This window comes from Dipteris shenzhenensis, chromosome 3 (genome assembly GCF_047967505.1).
Source record: "Dipteris shenzhenensis isolate YYH24624 ecotype China chromosome 3, Dip_SZ_1.0, whole genome shotgun sequence".
NCBI lineage: Eukaryota > Viridiplantae > Streptophyta > Polypodiopsida > Gleicheniales > Dipteridaceae > Dipteris > Dipteris shenzhenensis.
In genome coordinates this window covers 38,690,991-38,714,886 of record NC_141598.1, presented here as the reverse complement: position 1 = coordinate 38,714,886, position 23,896 = coordinate 38,690,991, and the positions used below count along the sequence as shown (strand labels likewise).

Here is a 23,896-nt window from a genome sequence, read left to right as displayed (position 1 = left end):
TCTATTGGGTAGTTTCGGGTCTCTTCACATAGACTCCATATTACCCAGGGAGAGACGCATATGCACCTTATGTGACCTATAGGAGTTGAGTCTGAGGAGCATTTCATTTTCAGATGCCCTGTGTACTATGAGTTTCGGGGGTGCTTCTATAGTCTATTCAGAGATAGCTCCGGATTGTTATCCCGCTTCCTCTCTTTTCCAGATCAGAGATGTTTGGCTGCGATCATTCACAAGGCAGTCCAGGTAGTATTTGCAGTCCTTGAACAATTTCACAGATAATATCTTGTAAACTACGTCCTTCGCCTTGGTCTGATCACAGAGACAAGAGGACCGTACTCTGGTAGACTCTTCTCAGACCATGATCATTGAGTTCTTCCAGCTTAACCATACATGCCCCCACCCCCACTCTATAGGCCCTAGACACGATCAGGATCAGAGCCAGTGAAACGACAGCTCAGACAGAGGGTTGACGCACATATTACGCTTGGGACATTCCCTCTTTGTTCAGAGTGGAGCGCGACTGACAAGGGGTCACTGTCAACCTTGTTAGACATAGAGCTATGACCATGAGACAGCGCAGGACTGTGCTCACAAGCAGCTAGCAGCATTCTCTATCTCTGATTTTATGCTCTCGCTCCCCCACCCTTGACTGGTCCACAGTCGTGATATGGGAGCATATTCCATTTTGATCCAGATGACATATGATCTGATGATGATGATGATAGTGATGATGTAGAGGAATTTTGTTCCTATATGGCTATGTAGCATTTAGTTTTTCGCTTTTTGCATTGGTGTTGGTGCTTGGTTAGTAGCTCCACCCTTTTAGCTTGCTCGTATCCGGTTTCTCAGAGTCTCAAAGACCCATCGGTCTCCGAAGACTTTAATAAAATTTCTTTCTTTCTTGCTTTCTCTCTTTGACGTAGGGAGACAAACCACAATAGTTATGATAGCACTTGTCAGACAACGGGCAACATCACGTAAACTATAGTGGAGGAATGGGCCTGGATAGACCAAGTGCCAACAATGACCTATTACTACCTTTCTTCTTGACGTCATCCCTCACCTAATCGTGAGCCATTGTTAGACAAGCTCCCCCTGTGCCTCCTCAGTTGTCTAGTGGTTTTGGTCTTACAAACAACATACACAGGTCCAGCGCTCCCCCCCCCCCCCCCGGCCCCTTCCCCTTCCCCTCCTCTCTCTCTCTCTCGTTGGACTGTAGTAGATCCTCCCTTCGTCAGTGCCGCCTGCCTCAATCGCTCCCTCTTCTCCTCCCTTCACACAGCAGCTCTCTACTCCCGCTGCCTCAGCTCCTTCCGCCATAGTAGCTCCCTCCATTTCTACTTCTTCTTCCACCTCTTCTTGTTCCCACGTCGATTTTGCTTCCTCCTAGCTCCCACTGTCTCATCTTCCTTTCATCCATGCGTATTTGCTCCCCGATTTTTCTCTGAGCAACTCCTCTCACACAGCAGTCGTATGATTTTCTCTTGCCACCTCTCATTCCTCGCTTTTGATATCTCTCCACAGGCTCCCTCTTTTGCTTCAGCCAACTCCAATCTGGGCTGAATCCCCAGCCCAACTCTGGGGCTGCAACTACCGGGTACAGTCATATATCATGGCCAAAATGGAGCAACCAGGCTCCTCGAAATGCCGAATATCACTAAACCCCTTGCCTCGACTCCATTGAACAAAATCTCCTATTCTGTAATTGTTACTCACAACCCCACTCCATACGCAAAGACGTATCAGAGGCAAAATCAACTCATTAGTAGACCCTAGGAATAGATTTTTTAGTTACAGCAAGAGATTTGAGAGATCTGAGAGCTTAAGTTACAGCAAGCAAAATATCTTCCCCTACCCCTCAGTTAGTGTTTTTAGTCAAGGATATGATTAATGTAGAAGTGCAGCCCACAAAAACAAAGCTTACTGTAGGGCTACGAAGCTTGACTAAGGAACATGAGGCGAGGCATGATAGTGCACTTAAATCAGGATCAGTGGGCTACTATATGGCTGGTACAAGGAGGAAGACTCGTTTTCTAAGACTTGGCACAGATTAAGGCAGAAGCCCCAAGTCTTAAAGCGCATCCATCAAGCTAGGATCTATGCTGTACTTACACTTAGCACACGGGCTGCAAGACTTAAATGTTCTTTTTTTTTTGGCAGAAAATTCATATTTTATTGACAACATGAGAATACTGACAAAAAATTATAAGAAACAAAATGATTCATCTTGGATAAAAAGTAGCAGCTTGTAGCAAGCAGTGTCCTTCAAGTAAGCAGCAGCCTGCCGTCAACATCTCCAGTGATGATGGGATCAGCTTCAAAAGAGTATCCTCAAGGTACTTCCTCTTCCACTAGGAAGCAGCCAGGGATGGCTTGAGTCTGCAGCCCTTCATGAATTTCTTGCAACTTACAAACATGTGTTATGCTCATTCACCTATTGCTGAAGTTGAGAAAGGGCATCATTGAAATTAAAGATGTCTTGATCTAAATGCATCTTAGCCTGAGAAACCAGTCAATCAGAAGTTAGTGAGACAATCAAAACTGACTCTAAGTACTTTGGATGAGAGAAGCATAGCCGTTGAGCCATTGAGAAAAACAATCCACGGCATTGCAAGAAATATCATTAAACTGCAGTTCATTTCTGGCCAGCCAAATAAACCACAAAGCATGAGCCCTTATGCCCAATCGGTAGCAGAGGTCCTTTTTTTTTTTTTTTTTCAAGAAAGAGGCTTCTATTAGGTAAGAGAAAAAACCCGCGAGAGCAAGCTCAAAGCGGAATACATCATGAAACCATGAAAATAAATAAACCCCCTCAAAATGAGGTGGAAAACAACCAAGGCTAAGGCTGAAAGTGCCACCTCAACCTTGTAAGAGTCTTAGAGAAGAGAGGAGAATCCTTCCATTCCCTGAAGAAAGAAGCCCTCCTAGCTGAGGCTGCACGAGAGTCTCCCTGCATGCTCGTCCATATGGCCATCAAAGTATTTATGTTGTCTGTCCAGATACTAGCCAATGTGTGCGAGGGATGAACCTGAGTTCTCTCCAATGCCTCTGTGCATCTGGCTCTCCAGATATACCAGGCTGCTATGCTCGCCCGTATCTCCCAAGAGGTATCCACAGAGGCATGTATAGCTGCAAAAGGAAGGTGTGGTACCATATCCAAAGAACAGGACTCAACTTGATGACGTGGCCCAAGAAGAGTCATGTCTCTCATAAAAGACCTGAGGCCTAGTAAGAGAAAGCCAAGCCACTGAGCCCCATGTCATAAAGAATGGGGAGTGCACAAAGTGACTGAAAGTCCTGGCTACCCCTATCCAAATCATCCTCGCTTGTCTGCAATCCCATAAGCAATGCTGAATTGTCTCCAAAGCAGAGAGGCAACGAGGGCAAGTAGGGTTGGCTCTAGATCTGGATCTCCAAAGGTTCACTGCAATCCCATCATGGATAGAAAGCCAAAAGAAAAGAGTGATCTTTCTATTCTTGTGGGATTTCCAGAGTCTCCTCTAGAAGCACCTCTGCAGATCCGCAGTGATATCAAATGCCTTCCAATGAGGAACTCTAGAAGGTCTCCAACCTCTACTATTGAGCTGGAATCTCTTGGCATTACTGACCGTGTAGTGAAAGAAGGGGATGCTCTTCTCTCGATGCCCTGTGTCAATCCTCTCCCACTCTCCAGGGTCCCACTGCAAATACCTAATGGGAACTCCCCCGTAGAGCCAAAGTCTCCAAGATCCAGTGGAGAGAAGCCGGGGGTCTGGGTCAAGGAACCACTCTGAATCTGATCCCTGCACCAAAAGACCTACAACCCTGATAGGCTGAAAGGCAGACTCAAGCAAGATGTCCTCTGTGGACCTGAACAATCTGCCACCATCATGCACATAAAAAACCAAGGCATCCCCATGTGCATCTCGAAAGGCCAAAACCTGAAGAGGAACACCCCCTGTCATAAAAGCACCTGCCCAAGTGGAGCAAGTGAGAGGCGTATCATCTGTATCTACCCAATCCACTGGAAGGGCTGCCTCAATCTGCAAGATCCTCCCTGCACTCCCTCTGAGATGTCCTGTTAACTGAGATTTAGTCTCCTCTGGAAGCCTCCGGAAAGCTTTCCATGACCCCAGAGATGAGGCAGGTCCCCTCTCCCATCTGGACCACTGCATATAGAGTGAAGCACCAAGTGGTCTGCCAAGATCATCCAATATACTGTCATTCCACATGACCGGTTGCCTATCAATCTCTTCACGAGAGGAAGGGGGAATCCTCCGAAGAGTGCTCCTAAAGCTGGCCCATGCTTTCAGGATGGCAACCATGAGAGGGGACGAAGGGGACCTGAGGTGTGCTGCGGCGGTGAAGATCCATCTAATACTGCCCATCCAGTCTCCTCCTGAAGAAGGTGTGCACGTCTGTATGCTGCTAATAAAAAATGCCTTCCACGGCTCTTGCCCTGGCATGAGTCCCTGCACCACCATCTTGTAGAGTAAAGCTCTGCACTGTAAATGTGGATCAATAATATTGAGACCCCCTTCCTGTGTAGGGAGGATGAGGGTCTCCCAAGCCACCCTGGCTAAAACATCTACTGTGCCATCAAGTCCACTCCAAAGAAAATTTCTGATCCGTCTCCTGAGCTGAATGATGCAATCCCTAGAACGGCACTAGCAAGAACAAACCAACTAGGCTATGGCCAAGAGGACCTGGTTGACCACCACAACTCTAGAGGCAAGGTCCAGCTTGGCTGAGCTCCAAAAAAGGAGCTTCCTGCTGATGCTCTCCAACACGGGAGTAAACTGCTGCGTGGAGGAAATATCCAAGCCGGCCTGGCAGCCCAAATATCTGACTTGCACACCCCTCTGAACCCAAGTAAAACCTATGTCAAGGCCCCAACCTGGAGTGTCCTCGTCACTGATCCAAAAGCCATTGGATTTATGCCAATTTATGAGCGTCCCCGCTGCCAAGCAAAATAAATACAATGCTGTCTTGAAAGAGTGAGCGTCTGTGGTGTGGCATCCAAGTAAACTGCCGTATCATCTACCAACTCACTGTCAAGTAGCTCCTCTTCCCGTCTAATGGGAAGTCTCAGCCCAAAGATGTCAGCTTGAGATCTAATATAGATACTCATAGCTTCAGCCACGAACAAAAAAAGAGAAGGAGCAAGGGGGCATCCCTGACAGACTAATCTGGAAATCTGAAATCTCTCACCCCTTACCCCTCCAATAAGTACTTGGATGTGGGCTGATCTGTACAAAGAGGAAACACCTCTGATCCAAGCATCTGTAGAGCCAAAGCGTAGAAGGGTGCCCTCCAGAAAACCCCAATCTACTATGTCATAAGCTTTCTCAAAATCCAAGAGTAGAATGGCTAGATTCTGGCAGTTCTGCATGGCCCACTCTGAAGCTTCCCAAAAGGAGAAAATGTTATAAAAAATGCTTCTGTCATGCATAAATCCCGCCTGAGTGTCATGAATAAGATCTGGGAGAAGGGGCTGCAATCGGAGGCTGATTGCCTTGGCCAGAATCTTGAATAGAAGGACCACCTCACATTGGCTATTCTCTTTCGAGTGTCAGACCCTCCCCAGAGAAATGATCTGCACATCTTTATATGTTTCTCCAATCCTGCCTTTGAAGGACACTGGCAGGATAAGTAGAAGATAGATATAGGATAAATGCAATGATTTAAAACTACTCTTCTCCTTGCAAGATTAGCCTGAAAGGCTCTCCATTTGTCAATCTGCTTAAAGGCCACTCCCATCTATCTTTCATATAGACATCAAATCCCATAGGAATGCCTAGTAATTTGAAGGCTTTCCCTTTAGGAAAATTTCAACATCCTAGCTGATTAATAGTAATTTGGTAATTCCTCTCCAAAGTTGTGTACCCAGTTTTAGCATGATTAATAATGAAGCCAGAGGCTACACAGAAAATGTCAAGGGAATCCAAAACTCCTTGTATGTCTTGGGGAGTGTTTCTGGGGGTTAGATTTGTGTAGGCTACAAATTGTCGAGTAATAAGCTGTTTGCTAGAAGGAAGTTCTCTTTATCTTGCCTTCATTCACCTGACCTTGTAGAAGCTACCCAATGGCATCAACAGCAATGAAAAAAAGTAAGAGAGCTAGTGGGCACCCTTGTCTTATAGATCTCCTCCACAAGAATGCCCGAGTCATTTCACCATTAACACAAATCTTGGCTAAGGCATTTGTACGAAGTAGTTAACAAAAGAAATGAATTTTTGTCCTAGAACCATGTCTTGAAGGGATTGAAGAGAAAGTCCATTCAAGTCTATCATAGGCTTTGTCAAAATCAATTTTGAGAAAGCAAATATCCTGTCTAGTTTCCTTAGTATACACACAGCCTTCCTGGAGGTTAATGATTGCTTCCAATAATTGCCTGCCCTTTATAAATCCTTTCTGCTCCTCCAAAATCCCTTTATCTATTTCTCAGAGCCAAGGCCTTGGGAAAAAAATTTGTCACTACAATTTAGCATAGTGAGGGGCCTCCAATTTTTTATTTCATCTTTGTCTCCATCTTTAGGTATAAGTGTAATTAGACTCCCGTTGATGTGTTCAAGCAGTTGCTTGGTCAACAAGATTTCTTGCCATAACTTCAACAAGCAGGGTCCAACCGTATCCCAGAAGTTTTTGTAAAACTCAGCAGGGAGGCCATCTTCACTTGATGTTTTTTCATCAATGATTGAGAAGACTGCATCTTTCAAATCCTTCAAAATCAAGTCTTTGTCAAGGTGCAAGTTGTCATGATTTAGCACAGATTCTTTTCGAGCTTGCTGGCATTTTTCCCTAGTCCTTATCACCTGATCATTAGTGTCTACTGTGGTGCTGAGGAGGTTCTGAAAATGTTGATAAGGGAAAGGCTTTCACCAGTGAATGTAGCATGAGTGGAACCCCCTTTTTTAAGCATTGAACTTCTTCTTGAGTCCTCTTCCTCCTTATTAGCTTGAAATTTTCTTTTATGGGCCTATCTATTTTGCCAGCCCACCATTCCTGAAATATTCCTTGGCATCTTTCAATTTGATTTGTTCCTGCAGCATGGTTTCTCTTTCTTTTTTCTCTGAGTTGAACGTGTGCTTGGAGATCTCTTTGCCTTGCCCTGAGTTCAAGCTCTTCCAATTCTACTTTGTGTTTATCCATCCTTCTTGCTCTAATTATGGCCCTGTTCCTCCTGGCATTTTTCAAAATCCTATGGGTGCTCAAAATGGCCTCTAGTCATGCTGCAGAAGCAGACTTAGAGTCAGACAACAAGGCAAGATCCCAAACAACTCTAACCTGTATTTGAACATCCTTAATCAAAGAAAGATGTGGATTTGCCTTAAACCAAGAAGGACTCTTTTTCCTTGTTCCAAACTAAAAAATGATGATGAAGAGGGGTTTGTGGTCTGATAGAGTAAGCGTGGAATATAGCTGTGTCTTATGATCTATTGTTTGTTCTAGAAGGCTTTGAGAAGTGTAGATTCTGTCTAACCTTGCTTCCCTTATAAGTTCCCTGACCTATCTATTGCACCATGTAAACCACCTGTTGTTCCTGTATCATGTCCTCATGTCCATACACATGGCTGCCAACATGGCAGACCATGGCTATTTTTGCTGAAAAAAGGTAGGAAGCATAGTAGTCTTCCTGGCTAGGATGTGAAACTGAGTGTTAAGTATGTGAAGACCCCCATGCATCTTGGGAGAACACACATAAGGCATTCTTAACAGCCTCAAACCCTTCCTGCAAGATTTTGTCTTCCAAAAAAGCTCCATCTCATGCGACATGAAAGCATTGATGTCTTTGGAATTCCAATGTAAAAGCGGCAGATAGAATTGAACATGAGCCATAACAATGGATTGTACAATTCTGAAGCGAACATGCAAAGGCCATGTAGATAATTTCCAGTAATCCAATTTCTTATAAAGCTTCTCAGACACTCATACCATTTGCTGTTTAATAGTAATATTCCAGCCCACAGGATAGCCCAAATGCATGACAATCTGATCAGGAGGCAAAATTTGACCAGGCCAAAGAAGCGAGTGCCAATCACAAGCTTTCAAGGGAAAAAGCTTAGATTTGTCAAAATCAATATGCAGACCAGCAGCCAATCCAAAATCAGAAAGAGTACTCATGAGAAGCCTAAGTTCAGTAGGACTATTTTGCCTCCTTGGGAGCTTCCTGGTGCCCTCCGTGAACTGATGTATTAGCTGGTTGTTTTGCTTTCCCATAGACATGTTGGTGGACATTAGTAGATTCTCTCTCTCTCTCTCTCTCACACACACACACACACACACACACACACTCACACTCAACGTGGTCACTTGCAGTTTGTTTGTAATTGCCAGGTTTATAACTCTTCACGGTCTGATTTTTTGCAGAAATCTAAGCTTCAATCTTCTGCGGGGATCCATACCTGACTTGAATGGCATGAATAGGCTTCAAAAACTGTGAGTTCTTCCGACAGCTGTATGGAGTATTGTGTATAAACTAGTTGGAGTTACCATTCTACTTGTTCACATTTTTTAAAACACCGTATTGAATAGTAGAAATTATGATTCTTCAGGTTTGGGTCAAACACTGCAGAATTTTATATTTTAGTGGTATTGAGGGTTTGCAAAAAATTGTGTTTTTCTAATATGTTATGATTTGACCAGCACTTTTGAGAGGAGCAGCTCTATTGAAAGAAAACCCTTGAATACTCTGTCCTTTTACTTTACTCCTCTAATGCCACCTCTTTTTGCATCTGAAAATGTTGGCCATTTAAGAAACTGGAAAAGGAAGTTATTTTTATGTATGGTTGCCAACTAGCACTGTGAATCCTTACATGACAGTTGGCGGAAGAAGGTTTTTTTAATTTTGTGACTGTCTTCAGGGACCTGCAAAGCAACGAGTTGAGTGGTACTCTTCCAGCCAGCTTGGGCAATCTGCCAGATTTGCAGGATTTGTATGATTCGAACCTTATTGAAATTGATTTGCGATTGTATATTCCTGTACTTTGTATCTGTCCTAATCAGCTCATTTACAAACTATATGCAGGAATGTAGAAAACAACACACTGAGTGGTCCAATACCTGAATCTTTAAACAAGTCCTCATTAGTTTTGAGGTACTTCTCTGTCGCATTGCTTTAATGGATCATCTCCTTTTTTTATTTTTTTATCCACACAGTGAATAAAGTTAGATGAGACACGCCAGCAGTCTCTACTAGCTCCGATGTTCAACATAAGAGAAAAGTCAAACCCATTTTGCTTTTGAATGTGCAGAACCTCTGGTAATCCTTGCATTGATAGCTCATGCACGCCACCTAGCCATCGTAGCCCTCCTGTTGTGGAGCCATCCCCACCCCCTCTAAGAGCAGTTCCACAATCAGCACCTCCTGTCTCTGCTCCTAAAGAACCTAAGCACACCCGTGTAGCTGCTATTGTTGGAGGGTCAGTTTCCTGTGCTTTTGCTGTTCTGACTGTCATCGGGATCCTCATCTTCAGTCTATACAAGAGAAAGGGGAAAGGAATGAAGCCAAGCTCTTCTATACGAGAGAAGGGAAGTAAGTTTCCTTTATCAGAATGGATGCTTAGAATTACAAGTGAATGACTGTCTTACTCCAAATTTCTGTATGTGGTCCAGATCCAAGTGCTTGGAATGGAGCTAAAAGGTTCTCTTTGAAGGAATTGAAGAAAGGAATGTGTAAGTTCAAGGATCCCATTGGTTATGGGAGCTTTGGACCTGTGTATTTGGGGAAGCTTGCAGATGGGCAACGAGTTGCTGTTAAAGTGAGATCAGATGCATCACAGTTGGGACATGACTCTTTTGTCAATGAGGTACATCACACACCTTCAGATAGAGACATGATTCAAGGAACTTGTACAGAATGCTATGAATTTTTCCCTCCTCCTGAGGGTCCACTTGAAAGGTCCAGCTATTACAATTCCAGCTCAAATTTTTGATTATATGCTAGGTGATAGCATGACCGAGGACACGGATTGAGGCAAAGAAGCACAAGGGATTGGGTGTGGCTGTCAACTCCCTTCATTAGCTGCATTGGTGGCAGCTAGGGGCAAAGTTCCTGGAGTATCAAGACTTGCAGTGGATGGATCTCACTGAGCATCAAATTACCTAGCCCCTTGCTGCCTATTGCTTCTTTCTTGATGTAGTATATACTGCGCTTTGTTAATTGAGAAGAAATGTGCTGCCCTATTCTAGGGGTCTTGGCACTCTTTCAGCATTAAGTCAATACTACTCTGGAATTATGTGAGCTCGCCAAGCTTCTGTCTCTGCTTTCCTCCCTCATGCTTGTTGTCTTCCTGTCTGCTCATGACCTCCCATTCTCTCAACAGCTTTTGGATTGGGATGCAACAAGCATTCCTTATTTATTATGGGTTAGTGACATGGGGAGAGAGAGACGGAGAATATAAATCTGCAGCTTTCATAGATTATTGCAAACAGTGTGGCATACAGAGACAATACACAGAAGCCTATATCCTCAGCAAAATGGGGTAGTATATTTATTGAATAGACACCTACTAAAGCTGTCATAGATATGGCACCTAAGGCTTTCACTGGTAATAGATGAGAAGAGGAGAAATATGGATGCTCATGACCTCCCATTCTCTCAACAGCTTTTGGATTTGGATGCAACAAGCATTCCTTATCTATTATGGGTTAGTGACATGGGGAGAGAGACGGAGAATATAAATCTGCAGCTTTCATAGATTATTGCAAACAGCGTGGCATACAGAGACAATACACAGAAGCCTATATCCTCAGCAAAATGGGGGTAGTATATTTATTGAATAGACACCTACTAAAGCTGTCCTAGATATGGCACCTAAGGCTTTCACTGGTAATAGATGAGAAGAGGAGAAATATGGATGCTAAATATATCAAACACTACTTGTTAGTTAAAGCATATATGACATGCAAGCTAGGAAATGGATAATCAGTAGGGGCATTGTGTTTGGTGAGTCTGATGACTCTTAACCTGGTCAACAGCAGCAAAAGCAGCAGCCAACCACCTTAAATATTGAAAAAGAAGATGGACAGCAAGAGAACAGCCCAAAGAGCCTAATAAGGCAAGGACATGGAATTTGGAAACTTGATAACAGCTTGATAAGGGTACGGATGAAGTGTGATTTTCCCTGCTACTTGGGAAAACAAGCAGGCAAAATGGCACATGAACTTGATTAAAGATTATGTAGTACATGATACCCCAAAAATACCATTAGAATGACCTTAGGAGGTCTTGTTTTTTTTTTTTTTTTCACCTCGCTAGAGATTGTCCCTGTGGCCACCCTCGTGCGCCTCCCCCCCCTCCTCCACAGAGTAGGCAGAGTCAGCAGGCCTGAATTCAGCGCCCTCTCAGGCAGGAGCAGCAAGAGTCCTAGACCCCATGGGTTACCCCCTCAGAAGGGAACTAGACACAGGGTAAAAAAGAAAAAGAAACCAAGCAAGCAGGTGCACAAATGCCGCACAGAGAGGGCCAACCGTAGGGAGAGGGACAGGGTTGATCGAAAGGCCTTGAAAGAGGAATAGCAGGAGTCACCTCCCCCAGCAGCAGAGGCCATTGTCCATCCAGTCGATCCTCCAGCTTCGGAAGTTCAGCCTCCGCACCCACCCTTGCAGCAGCAGAGAGCCCTAGGAGCTCCAGATGTGGCAATGGCAGAAGCCGCAGATGATAGCCCGACGAGGGCTGTGAAGGAGCCGATCCAGAGCCTCGGCGAGCCTGATCAGCAGGGGGGGCCTGTGGTTGCCCTTTTCCCCCCAGACCCCTCCCCCAGACCCCTCCCCCTCCTCCTCTTCACTTCCTTCTCCCTCCCCAGGGTTCCCCTCGCCCAGTCCCCCCTTCTATGGTCACCCTCATTACCCGCCCCCCATCCTCTGTCCCCCGCGTCCCTACCTCTCACTCTCCCGCCCCCCCCCCTCTCCGCTTCAGTAGCAGCCTCTTCCGCTTCAACACCCCTGCCATCAGAAGGGAACGACGATGCTCCCTTCTGCTTCCTCATCACAGCAGCAGGACTGCTCAGAGAGGGATCCTGAGGGACGAGGCTCATCTTCCCGGCCAACAGCTCCTAACTTCTAGCCTGGGCGTCCCTTACCGCGGGACTTCTGAAGGTTAGGACCCTGGAACTATCTAGAGATTCCAGACTCTTACCCTTTACCATTGGAGGTCACGCTCATGGTCCTTCAACCCTGAAAGGGGGGTTCGATCAGTGCAGTGGGATCTCAGACACACCCCGTTTGGAGATTTCTGTTTGCCTCCATAGGGTTGGAGAAGTGGTCCCCGGAGGTGTTTGATGCTATTTTGGGTAATCAGATTATGCTCATGATGGATGAGTGGATGGGACCACAGGGACTAGATCTTTGGTACGCCCATGGCGCGAAGGTGAACTTCAGCTGAGCTTCACGCGTGAAGAGCTGGTGTGTGGTTTGGTGACAGGAGTTATTAGATTGCCGATGGAGGCAAAGGTGGAGCAGGCACACTTATGGCCCCTCTAGACGTGCGCCGAGTTGCTCGGGGTGGAAGCCTCCTTCATGATGAAGTGGGCACGGAAGATCGGTATTGAGCCGGTATCCACCCTAGTATGACGCCGCACAGACACTGACTACTCGCCCTCCAAACCCCCAGAAAAATCACACAAGGCAGTCTTTCTAGGATAGGCCCCACTCACAGGAGAGCCTTGTTCCTGACTCCCCCGTCCTCATGAGCTAGACCATAGTGAGCTGGAACGTACACGGGCTCCACGACCGTGTTCGTAGTCAGCCGCAGTACCTGTTGCTCCGGCAGGAGTTGCAGAGGGGAGTGGTAGGGTGGGCAATGGACATCCTTATGATTCAGGAGCACATGTTTTCAGCAGCAGACATCAAACGACGCCATCACCTTCTCCCAAGGAGAGGTCCAGAGGAGTGGTCTCCCGTAGTAGGATGGAGCGGAGGGGTCTGCATCTCAGTCTCACAGACTTTGGCTTCAGAGGTCTACGATCAGGGCGAGCTCGTTCTAGGACGGGCAGTTTGGATGGGAGTTTGGACGGGAGAGTCCAGGATTGGAATCTTGAACGTGTGTGCCCCAGCGTGAAGACAGCACCGCCCGGCCATTTGGAGGAGGCTGTCAGAATGTCTTCCGGATGATGATTCCTGGATTGTTGGAGGGGACTTCAACAACCTGGAGTTTGGGGAAGACAAGCAGGGTAGCGCCTCATTCTCAGAGATGCCAGTAGCAGAGCGGAGCACCTGGGAGCAGTTCATTTTCATGATCAGTGGCAGAGGCCCGTGGAGAGAGCCAGAGTTCAGCAGGACTCTTGGCAGCCTTCTCTTCTCCTTTGGACAGAGGAGACACGATGGATTGCTCGAGAGATTAGACTGCTTCTATTTTGGGGACTGGGCATTACACAAAGGTGGTTCTACCGGGATTGTGGCAGGTACCATGATGTCCGACCACTCTCCAGTGGTACTTCACTTGGATCAGCCCCGCCGAGGTATCCCCCAGAAGGGGGTCCGCATTCCAGAGGACCTCTTGTAGGACGAGGAGATTCAGCAGGTTATGGTAGAGAGCTCGGAGCACTCAGAGATGGCACCGAGTGAGGGCTGGGCTGCGTGGGTGGCCGATGCGATTCAGAGGAGCAGTGTGGAGCTGCAGGCTGACACCCTTAGGCAGAGGAGGACCCTTCAGGAGCGAGAACGGGCTTTGAGGAGAGACCTCGCCTCCATCTAGAGGCTCAGGGAGCAGGACTCAGTTTCTCAGTGGCTTAGTGACAGATTGGAGAGCGCTCGTCTCGAGCTTCAGGACACAGAGCTGCGGCGGGCTGAGTTCTCCTACCATTCCTCCCGGGCCCGATGGGTACAACAGGGGGATAGGATGATGAAGCAGTTCTTTTAGACCACTGGGCCCCGATCGACCGGCACACAGCTACAGTGTCTTCGGGACTCGCAGGGCATCATGCACACTGACCCACAGGAGATTCTTGACATGACCATCGAATTTTATAGCCAGCTCTTTCAGACAGGAGATTTTATAGCCAGCTTTTATTGTGGCCCGAGAGCTAGTTTGGGATCATGTTCCGACAGTATTCTCGCGGGACTTATGCAGCAAACTTGAGGAGCCCTTCACAGATGAAGCTCTAGGAAGCTCTCAAGGCTCTCTCGACCCAGAAGTGCCCGGGGGAGGATGGCTTGACTCCGGCCTTCTTCCGGAACTTCTGGGAGATTATCTCTACCCCCTTTCATTTAGCTTGCCAGGAGATTTTCGACACTGGCCTTCTTCCTTAGTCCTTGTGCAGGGGGTGGATCTGTTTGATCCCGAAAGGGGGAGATAGGCCAGATATTCGACAGTGGAGGCCGATCACTCTGCTTGATACTACATACAAGATCCTCGCCAAGGTCTTGAGTTTGCGGTTACGGCCTCATCTTACCGACATCATGCATGACACACAGACTGGGTTTGTCCAGGAGCGCAGCATCTTGGACAACATCTTCACATTCTGGGAGGCAGTGGATTGGTCCCGGGAGGAGTCACAGCCACTGGCCATCCTTCCCTTGGACTTTGAGAAGGCCTATGACAGGGTGGAGTGGTCTTTCCTAGAGGGCACTATGAGGAGATTGGGTTGGGTATCTATTGTGAGGCCTCGGGGGCATGGATCAACTGGACGAAATCCATAGGCTTCTTCACGGGCTTTGAGGGGACACAGGAGATCCGTGAGTAGGGGAGTGACTTTGGTTTCAGATAAATACCACGGGACCAGACAGCGAGATACCTCGGATGCTAGGTGGGTATTGACATTACAGCAGAGCAGCAAATTGCCCCGGTCCTCGAGAGTGTTCGGCGCAAGCTTCTCTATTGGAGCTCGGCCAAACTCTCCCTCGCAGGTCGCGCCTTAGTGGCAAACCAGGTCCTTCTTGCCACTGCCTGGTATATTGCCTCCTGTTGGTGCTTTCACAGAGGATGCATTGGGCAGCTCCGACGGTTGGTATGGAACTTCCTTTGGGCAGGTTCAAACGGCACGAGGAACACTAGGGCCTGAGTAGCTTGGCAGACGGTGATCATGCCGCAGGCACTGGGAGGCTTGGGTATCATTGATCCGGAGATGCCTCCTGACAGTCGCACAATGTGCATATGCGATGCTCCCTAGGGATCCCCTCTGCTTTGCCACTCTCTATGCGGAGGTGGTGTGATGATACCCGAAACTGTCCAATGGAGATCCGTAGTGAGTGAGGCATATGAAGCTCAGTGTACCCAGGTGGTGTGATGAATCCCTCCTCTGAAATACGAAGACATTGATCTCTGTAGAAGCTCAGCTTCACTGGAAGCTCCCTCGGCTCCAACCAGGTCCTAAAGGTGTGTAGCTGCAGGGGATCCTCTCGAATGACCTGGTTGGTGTGTGGCCCGATCGGGATGGTGGGTGGGAGTACCGGAGGGGCATCCAAACTGTACTGAAAAGGAGGTATCCTATCGATGTGAAACCCTAGTCTCACAAACCATTTGTAAGTCTGTGCATACCAGCATCGCTCATCTCCCTCTGTTGCCAACCTCATGGAGGAATCGAGAGCCAACCATGGCAACCTCTGTCTTCCTGATGTGCAGTCCCCATATGATCTAACCCTGTATCTAGCTGGAGTGGAGAAGCACCAAACTCGGCCTGAATGATATGATGTGGTACAGATGGTTTTCCCTGGATCATCCGTGAGAGCATAGGGATTTGCAGGCGCTCCACTCGTGTCCACTCTATCTCTGACATGTCAGGTCCCCAACAAGGGCTGCCATACATACCGGCTGGTCGGACCAAGGAGTCGAAGAAGCCTTGGTCCAAGGGTCCTGGAAGTGGGAGTGGAAGCATTCTCTCTCCAGCCGAGCTAGTGAGGTGTATCCCCTGCTCTGTCTGGCCTGCATCGCTGGTCTCATCGTGAAGATCGGGCCGGAGAAGATGACCCCCAAGTAAGTGTATGAGGATACGATCTCAATTGGTGACCCACCGAAAGTGAACTGCTTCCGGTGCATGTTTGCTCGAGAGGTGTTAAAGATCATGACCTTGGTCTTGCCAAGGTTGACCTCCAAATCATGGGATAAACAAAAAGCCTGCAGTGCATCCAGGTGTTGCTGGAGCCCCTTGGGTGTGGACGACAAGAGTGCCACGTCATTTGCATAAAGAAGAATCCTGATGATGATCCTGGCAAGTGAGCAACCGGTTCCTCCGGAAGCCCCCATGAAAGTCTCAAGCTCATCGATATAGAGGCCAAATAGGGTTGGTGATAAGGGACAACCCTGTTTGATCCCTATGGTACTCAAGATCTCATCTGTCCAACCTGCGCCTGTTCGAACTTGGCCTGAGACTCTCTCATAAAGTGCCATGACTGCCCAGATGATCTCCTGATCAAATCCCAGTGCCTGTAGGTGTGTGATGAATCGAGCTTGAGGTACTGTGTCAAAGGCTTTGCGGAAATCCACAAAGCAGCAATATACCCTCTCTTTCCGTGATCTGGCCTCCTGTATGACACTCCTGAGTGTGAGTATGTGATCCATAGTCCCATGGTCTCGCCTGAAACCGGCCTGACCCTTTGCTCTGAGCCCTCTCATCTTTGCGGACAGGCTGACCGACACATCCAATACTGTTGCATAGATCTTGGACATCACATGCCCAATCATGATAGTCCTGTAGTTACTCGGGTCCATGGGATCCCCTGCCTTGTGGATGGGGGTGATGGTGTTGAGTGTCCAAGTGTGGGGGAAGCCAAGGCAAACAACGTCATTGAATAGCTTTGCTAGGATCGGGGCTAACGTGTTGATCCCATATGCGATAAACTCAGTGCATAGCCCCTCGTGGTCCTTAGCTCGGCCATTGTGTAGTTTCAATGTCGCGTCCTTGACTCCCCCTCTGGTGAACAACGTGCAAGTGGTGGGGCAAGGTGTGTGTATGAGATCTGGAGTAGGCTGGTGTGGGACATCATAAAGATGGCGTGCATACGTGTGCCAAACTCTCGTGTCGGTGAGGGGTGATGGAGACCTACGCTCAAGGAATCTCCGCCAAAATTCCTTAGAGTTGTTGCTGTACAAGATGTTCAGCAGCTCCTCCTCATTTCGACGAAGAAATGCCTGCTTCTTCCGAGGTACGAGACGTCGGTACTTGCGTAAAGTGTCTAGTGTGTTCGGGAGGCGACACATGGTTTCAAGTCGGAGTTGTCGGCGATAAGCCTTGCACTCTGCATCGTACCCGTTGTTGCAGGGTACAGAACCAAGAGGTGGTGGTCTGGCGGACCGTGTGGTATGGGGAAAGACTTGGAGGGTAGCCTTGTGGAGTGTGCGACTAATCAGGACAGCACGGTCCTCTATGAGTGGTATGTGATCGATGTAGATTAGGAGTCTATTTAGGCGTCCAGAGTAGGCAGGGGAGAGGCTGTGATCAAAGTGTATGTCGTGGTAGGTGTCGTGCTTCATTTGTGGTGTGTGTGGTGTGGCTAAGCGTGAGGTGGCGATAGTGAAGAATAGGTATGTGTGATTAGCTCCTGGAGGGAGTGGTGCTACGGTGAAGTCGGTGATACGTGAGGTGAAGGTAGGGGATCCCATGATGTAATCTACTACACTAGTTCCCCTCCCATGTGGGAAGCAAGTAAAACCACCTGAGGAGGGCCATAGGTCAAGCCCGTTGTAGATGATGAGATCATGCATCTTGCCCAGATCAAGGAGCGCGTGTCCATATGGTGTAAGAGGCCCGTGTCGGTGCGATGAGATCCTGGTCATACCTGCTCCGTCTAGGTCCATGTCTGGTAGCATGATAGAGTCGTCTCGGAAGTCCAGGAGTTGTGCCTGGTGCGTGCTCGTCCTGGTGTTGAAGTCTTCAACAAGGAGGACTTCCCTGCGAGCTGAAAGGTCTAGGATATCCTGATGTAAGGGTGCATATGGCGATGTCTCACCCTCCTCTCGTGCAACTTTGGCAAAGTGGGATGTGTCTGGTGAGAAGTAGCATATTGCTATGAAAAGGTCACGAGTGGCTGTGCGTCGGATCCGAATCCACATGAATCGGGAGTGTGTGTCCTTCTTCTCAGCAGAGATGGCTGCAGCGAGGGAAGACCTGTACAATACTGCGACCCCGCCTGATCCTCGAACTCCTCGTGTATCCCTCGTCTCATCCTTGAAGGTTGACTCCCATGTGTAGCCACTGACTATCAGTAGTGGACGCTCTGGGCTCTGGTGTGTCTTCGTGTAAAAGACTATGTCTCGTCCTATGTAAGATTTCGAGAAGTTCTCTGGGTTTGACCATAAGGTACCATTATAGTTCCAAATGGTGCAGGCTAGAGTCTCGAAAACCTGAGTCTCATAGGCCCCGTCCCCTTAGGGGGTACGGGTGGGAGCCCGACAGGTGCCGGTCAACAACCTACCATCTCGGACCACGGCCCATTTTCCCTCCTTGTGGGCAACATCCCGCTGCTGGAGAAGAACTCATCGCTTCTCAATCTGTAGTGGTGTCAAATCCTCATCCATGGACAGGGTGGGATGCTCTCGTAGAGCGGCTCGACGTTGGAGTGTTGCTAGTCGAGCATGTGAATCTTTGAAGTGGATGACTAGAGGCGGCTCTCGGTTGGGGTCTCTCCCAACACGCCATGCTCCCTCTATGCCGTGGTTGGGGAGCCCCATGGTGGTGGTCACAAAGGTGATCGCCTCCTCCATGGGCGTCTTCGTGGTGCTGGTGCTGTCTCGCATGATCCCTCGTATCCGGATGTTGAGGGCCTTCGAAGCCCTCTGCTGCTGCTCTTGTATGGCGGCTGAAACGGTTGCCTTTGCGGGCCCCCGTTTTGCCATGTCCACCCATCTAGTCGTCTCTGCTATAGCCGACTGTATTGTGGCTATCCGTGCCTCCATCTTTGTGACTAGTCCATGCGCTGCTCTCAGGGTCCTGAGCTCCTCTCGGAGCTGTGTGATGTCGTGTTTGAGCCCCTGGATAAGGGTGCCCTGCTCGTGTATAATGCAGGCCTGCTCCTGGGTGTATCGGGCCTGCTCTTGAGTGTAATGTGTTAGATCTGCCTGACGGGCCCGGATGCTGTGTATCGGAGCCACTAGGGAGTCCCAAGCATCTGGTGGGGGCCTAAGATATCCTGGTCCAGGTGGGAATTAGAACTCGAGAGGGGTTGGAATGAAGGTGGGATGCTGAGGTTGTACTAAGGGTGGGGAGAGCGTGATCTGGACGGGGGAGTGGTGTGTAGGAGTAGCGAGGCTGGACGAGGAAGGGTGGCTAACTGAGAGGTAGAGGGGATACGAGGGAGAAGTACTGTGGAGCCATGGTTTATGGGGCTACTGGGGAGGAGGCCTGTGATGATGCAGGAGAGGGGGAGGAGAGAGGTGGCGTAGATGATGCGGCGGATGCAGATGATGGTGGCGAAATAGTAGTGGTAATCATAGAGGTTGAGGCTATGGTGAGCGGCATGGGCTTCGGGTGGGCCCCTTTCTTCTGGGCCGCGGTGTTGTACACTATCAAACCGCTCCGGTTGCTGCGTTTGTTGAAGTCCTCCAAGTTGAGTTGCTTTTGTGTTTCCCCTTGTCATCGTTCCCCTTCCCCATCTCCTCGTGTATGTAAATTTGGACCGAAGGGTCTCCCGCCTAGTCCCCTGTCCTCATCCCCCTTTGTTCTTCACACACACAGAGAGAGAGAGAGAGAGAGAGAGAGAGAGAGAGAGAGAGCAGCGGGCAGAGGGGCTGCAGGCGGGGAGGCAGCAGCGGGCGAAGGAGCTACAGGGGGGGGAGGGGTTGCAGGAGGGCGGAGCTACAGGCGGGTGGGGGGAGCAGTAGTAGCGGAGGGTTGGAAAAGGCAGCGGGCAGGGGAGGCAGCGGGCGGGAGAGGCAGCTGTAGGGAGGCTAGGCGGGTAGGGAGGGGGGCTAGGCGGGTAGCGAGCGGGTGAGGGCGGGGCGGGTGAGGACGGAGCGGAGGGCAGTGCAGGAGGGGCAGAGCAGAGGGCAGAGCGGGAGGGGCAGAGCATGGGAGCAAAGCGGAGGGGCAGAGCGGTTGAGGGAGGCAAGGGAGCAGGGCGGAGGGGCAGAGCGGGAGGAGCAGAGTGGGAGGGCAGCGCGGGAGGGGCAGAGCGAGAGAGGGAGGCGAGGGAGTAGAGCGAGAGGGGCAGAGCAGAGGGCAGGCGAGAGAGGCATAGCGAGAGGGAGGCGAGGGAGGCGAGAGAGAATAGAAAAGTCACTATGTTCTTTTGGCTTTCTATTCAATGAAAAGATCGTAGTGAACCCATGGAGGTCTAGGTTTGATCAGCCTATTGAGTCTAGAGTAAGACTATAGGTAGTTATCTTGACATTGCTAGGTTTGATGTCTTTTCTGCAGATTCAAGTTGTGAGCATTGCCTTTTTCTTTTGGGGGTGTATGGATGATTTGATCCGCATGGTGGGTTGGATCTGTTGGGGTAAAGGCTCTATGGCCACTCAAGTACAGTTAAGTACACTTAGTACTTTATTTGTTAAGTACACTAAGTACACCGTACTTAGTGTTGTAACCTTATCCTTTCATATAAAAAGCTTCACTGTGTGCTAGGGGAGGTACACACATACCTTTTATCCCCACACTTCTTGTTTGCTTATCCTGCTTGTGTGTGTGTGTGTGTTCTCACACTCTCCCTTCCACAACTGGTATCAGAGCCTTGCATCCAATCCTCACAAGCCCACTCAAAGTGGTGGAGGAGGAGGATCAGCTTGGGCTGTCCCGTGCCCCCCCCCCCCCCCTACCAACTTCGTCGATCCATCTCCAACAGTCATTTCATCAGACTATCAGACTCTGCTGGTATGTGATCGCTGGGCGACGGCTGCTCCAGACTATTCTCAGACTCTGCTGGTATGTGATCGTTGGGCGACAGCTGCTCCATTTTTTCTCATGCACCCTGGCTGTTGTGGCTCCCCAGCGATGCAAGCAGACTTCGCAATGATGGAAGGTGCCCATTTAACGATATCATCGACGTCGTGCATGAACGTTGCTCCTGCTCTCCTATCAGCCCTGTCGGACAGCGCCATCGACGCCTTCAGCTGCTAGCGCTACGCTAGCAACTCTTTGAGGCCGTGCGCCAGCCAGGGCCAAGGGCCACTGGCCACGCGGCGCTAGCCAGGGCCAAGGGCCACCAGCCACCGGCGCCAGCGGCCAACAGGCCACCACCAGCCAGTGGCGCCAGCTAGTGAAGCGGCGCCAGCTAGCGACGCCATCGGCGCCACCAGCAGCCACTGACGGCCAGCGGCCAACAGCCAGCCAGCGACGCCATCGGCGCCAGTCCGGGCCAAGGCTACCAGCAAACTCGCCATTAGAGCCATACGTGGCCACAGGTTCAAGTCATCACCATCTCCATCGCTGGAGAGCTCGGGGACAGGTTGTTTTGGTTCACGATCGTACAGAAGCCCGCTTCACCTGTTTTTTTTTCTTTGGTTCCTTCTGTTGTCAGTGAGGTAGATCTGCAGATCTACACCTCCAATGTGAGAGAAATTCTCATTTCTGAACTGTGGAATCAAAGGGCTTTTGCAGCCACAGCCAAGCATTGGCTTCTACACGCACTTATTTGCGTATATCCTCCTGATTGGAGTTGATTTGTGCAAGGATTTGATGCATTTTATGACTTACGGGACAGTGGCAGATGCATATGAATTGGGGCTTTTGACATTGTTATGCATATCAGTGTTGGGGGAAACACCTGGATGCTTTATGTGATCAGTGGAGCTTTGGGAAAGCTGTGTATGCACTAAAATCTTCAAAATTGGCTTCTAGTCAAGGGGCTTTTGACTCATTCAAGTTCTAAACTGTGTAACACAGTTATAGATACATGAGAGAGTCTAATTCTGACAGTTTTTGGACAGTTATACAGTCAATTTCTGTTGCTGTACTATAAAGTACAGTCTGGTACTGTCCGGAGTCAATTTTTGGACTGTAAACAGTCACTTTACTGAAGTTTAAAAGTGCATAAAACAGTGCTGTTTTCACTGTTACAGCAGGGACATACATTGTGTCAAATCAAGGTACTGCTGTACTGTACTACAGAGCCTCAATTAATGCATTAAGTATTATTTTTCTGGATCAGCAGCCGGCAGGAAACAAACAGTATTTACTGTTAAGTGGGAGAAAATTGCAGGAATTAACTTTTGAGCACAACTACAAGTGCATCTGTGCACTTAGTTTGCAGGGAGTCAGGCACCCAAGTGTGGGTTATATTTCTTGCTGATTGTAATGGCTTCATCCTCAGAATCTTCTCTTCTCAATATTAAAAAGTTACAGGGTGCTGCTAACTACCCAATGTGGAAAAAGATGGTCCTGAATGTTCTAATTCTCAGGCAGTTTCATGCTCCTATTATACATAAAGGTGTGAAGCCCACTGGCACATCTGATGATGCTTGGGCACTAGCTGATCTGTCAGCAAAGTCCATAATTGAATTGTCACTCCATGAGAGTGTTGTTTGGAATGTGGATGGTGAGAAAACAGCCTGGGGTGTGTGGAAAAAGCTACAGGACACATATGAGCAGCAGAGTGTAGCTACAAAGATATATTGGCTGCGCAAGTTCTTCAATCTGAAGATGAAGGAAGGGACCTTCATGGATGCACATCTCAATGAGTTTAATTCAATTGTCACTCAACTTGCAAATCAAAAATATGTGGTGGATGAGGAAACCAAGGGTATGGCACTCTTGATTTCTCTTCCTGAAAGTTGGGATACATTCACCACAACTGTAACAAATGCAAACACTTTCATAAGTTTTTCAGATATCACAGGGCTGATTTTGCAAGAAGAGCAGAAGCTGAAAGCTCAAGATGCAGTAAAGCCTAACAATGCCTTAAATGCAAGGGGGAGAAGTCAGCAAAGAGGCAAATCTCAGGAAAGGGGAAAAGGTAGGAGCAAGTCCGGCTCCAACAAAGATGTTGAGTGCTACTACTGTGGCAAAAAGGGACATACTAAAAAGCAGTGCTTTAAACTGAAAAATGATAAGAGAGACAAAGCCAAAAACACTGATGCGTCAGATGCAAAAGCAATTGTACCAGTAAGCAATGGCAAGAGCAGTGTGAAGATTGAAGAGCTTCATTCTACACACGGTTATGACAGTGAGGGAGAGGTTCTATTTCTCTCTACTTTGGATGCTCATTCTCTCCATGCAGGAGATTTTGCAGACATGCACTCTTGGATCATTGACTCAGGTGACTCATTCCATGTTACACCTTACAAAGAATTGTTTGTAAGATATGCAGCAGGTAGTAATGGAGTCGTTTTTCTAGGGGATAATCATGCATGCAGTATTGTTGGTATTGGAGATGTCAGGCTTGTATTTGCTGATGGTACTCAGCTTATGCTTCACAATGTTAGGCATGTACCCGAAGTCAAGAAAAATCTGATTTCTACTGGCATGTTGGATGATGAAGGTTTTGTGACCAGCTTTGGTCATGGTTTCTGGAAGGTCACCAAAGGTGCCCTGGTTGTTGCCAGAGGCTCTAAGGTAGACACAATGTATACTCTTCATGCTAAAGTATGTAATCATGCTGATATTCATGCCACCGAGCTGCCGAATATTTCTATGTGGCATAGCCGGATGGGACATATGAGCATAAGTGGAATGGAGCAATTGGCTCGCCTTGGCTACTTACCGTCTCTTAAATTTTCTGATTTAAAGTTTTGTGAGCACTGCACATATGGTAGACAGTTACAGTGTCCTCATAAAGTGTCCTCATAAAAGGAGATTAGGACATAAAGATGCTCAACTTGAGCTTGTGCATACAGATGTGTGTGAGATGCCTAGTCCTTCACTTGGAGGTGCACGGTACTTTGTCACATTTATAGATGATTCCACAAGGAAGGTGTGGTTGTATCCTCTTCGATTGAAGAGTGATGTCTTTCCAGTGTTCCAGAAATGGCTTGCTATGGTTGAGAACCAAACAGGCAGAATACTGAAGACTTTGCGGTCAGATAACGGTGGGGAGTATATGTCTAATG

At 48.4% G+C, this 23,896-nt stretch overlaps 1 protein-coding gene across 3 annotated transcripts in view; it reads left to right on the top strand.

The window, feature by feature from the left end:
* Nucleotides 1–23,896, top strand: part of LOC147903774 (putative LRR receptor-like serine/threonine-protein kinase At5g48740) — a 90,245-nt gene that overhangs the window by 46,647 nt on the left and 19,702 nt on the right. For 2 of the 3 annotated variants that reach the window (XM_087401122.1, XM_087401107.1), the window contains 5 exons: nucleotides 8,350–8,418; nucleotides 8,844–8,915; nucleotides 9,008–9,076; nucleotides 9,234–9,514; nucleotides 9,595–9,788. In XM_087401122.1, coding sequence (XP_087257248.1) covers nucleotides 8,350–8,418; nucleotides 8,844–8,915; nucleotides 9,008–9,076; nucleotides 9,234–9,514; nucleotides 9,595–9,788 — 685 coding nt within the window. The remainder of the gene's footprint in view (nucleotides 1–8,349; nucleotides 8,419–8,843; nucleotides 8,916–9,007; nucleotides 9,077–9,233; nucleotides 9,515–9,594; nucleotides 9,789–23,896) is intronic. The other variant, XM_087401114.1, reaches the window with a different exon arrangement.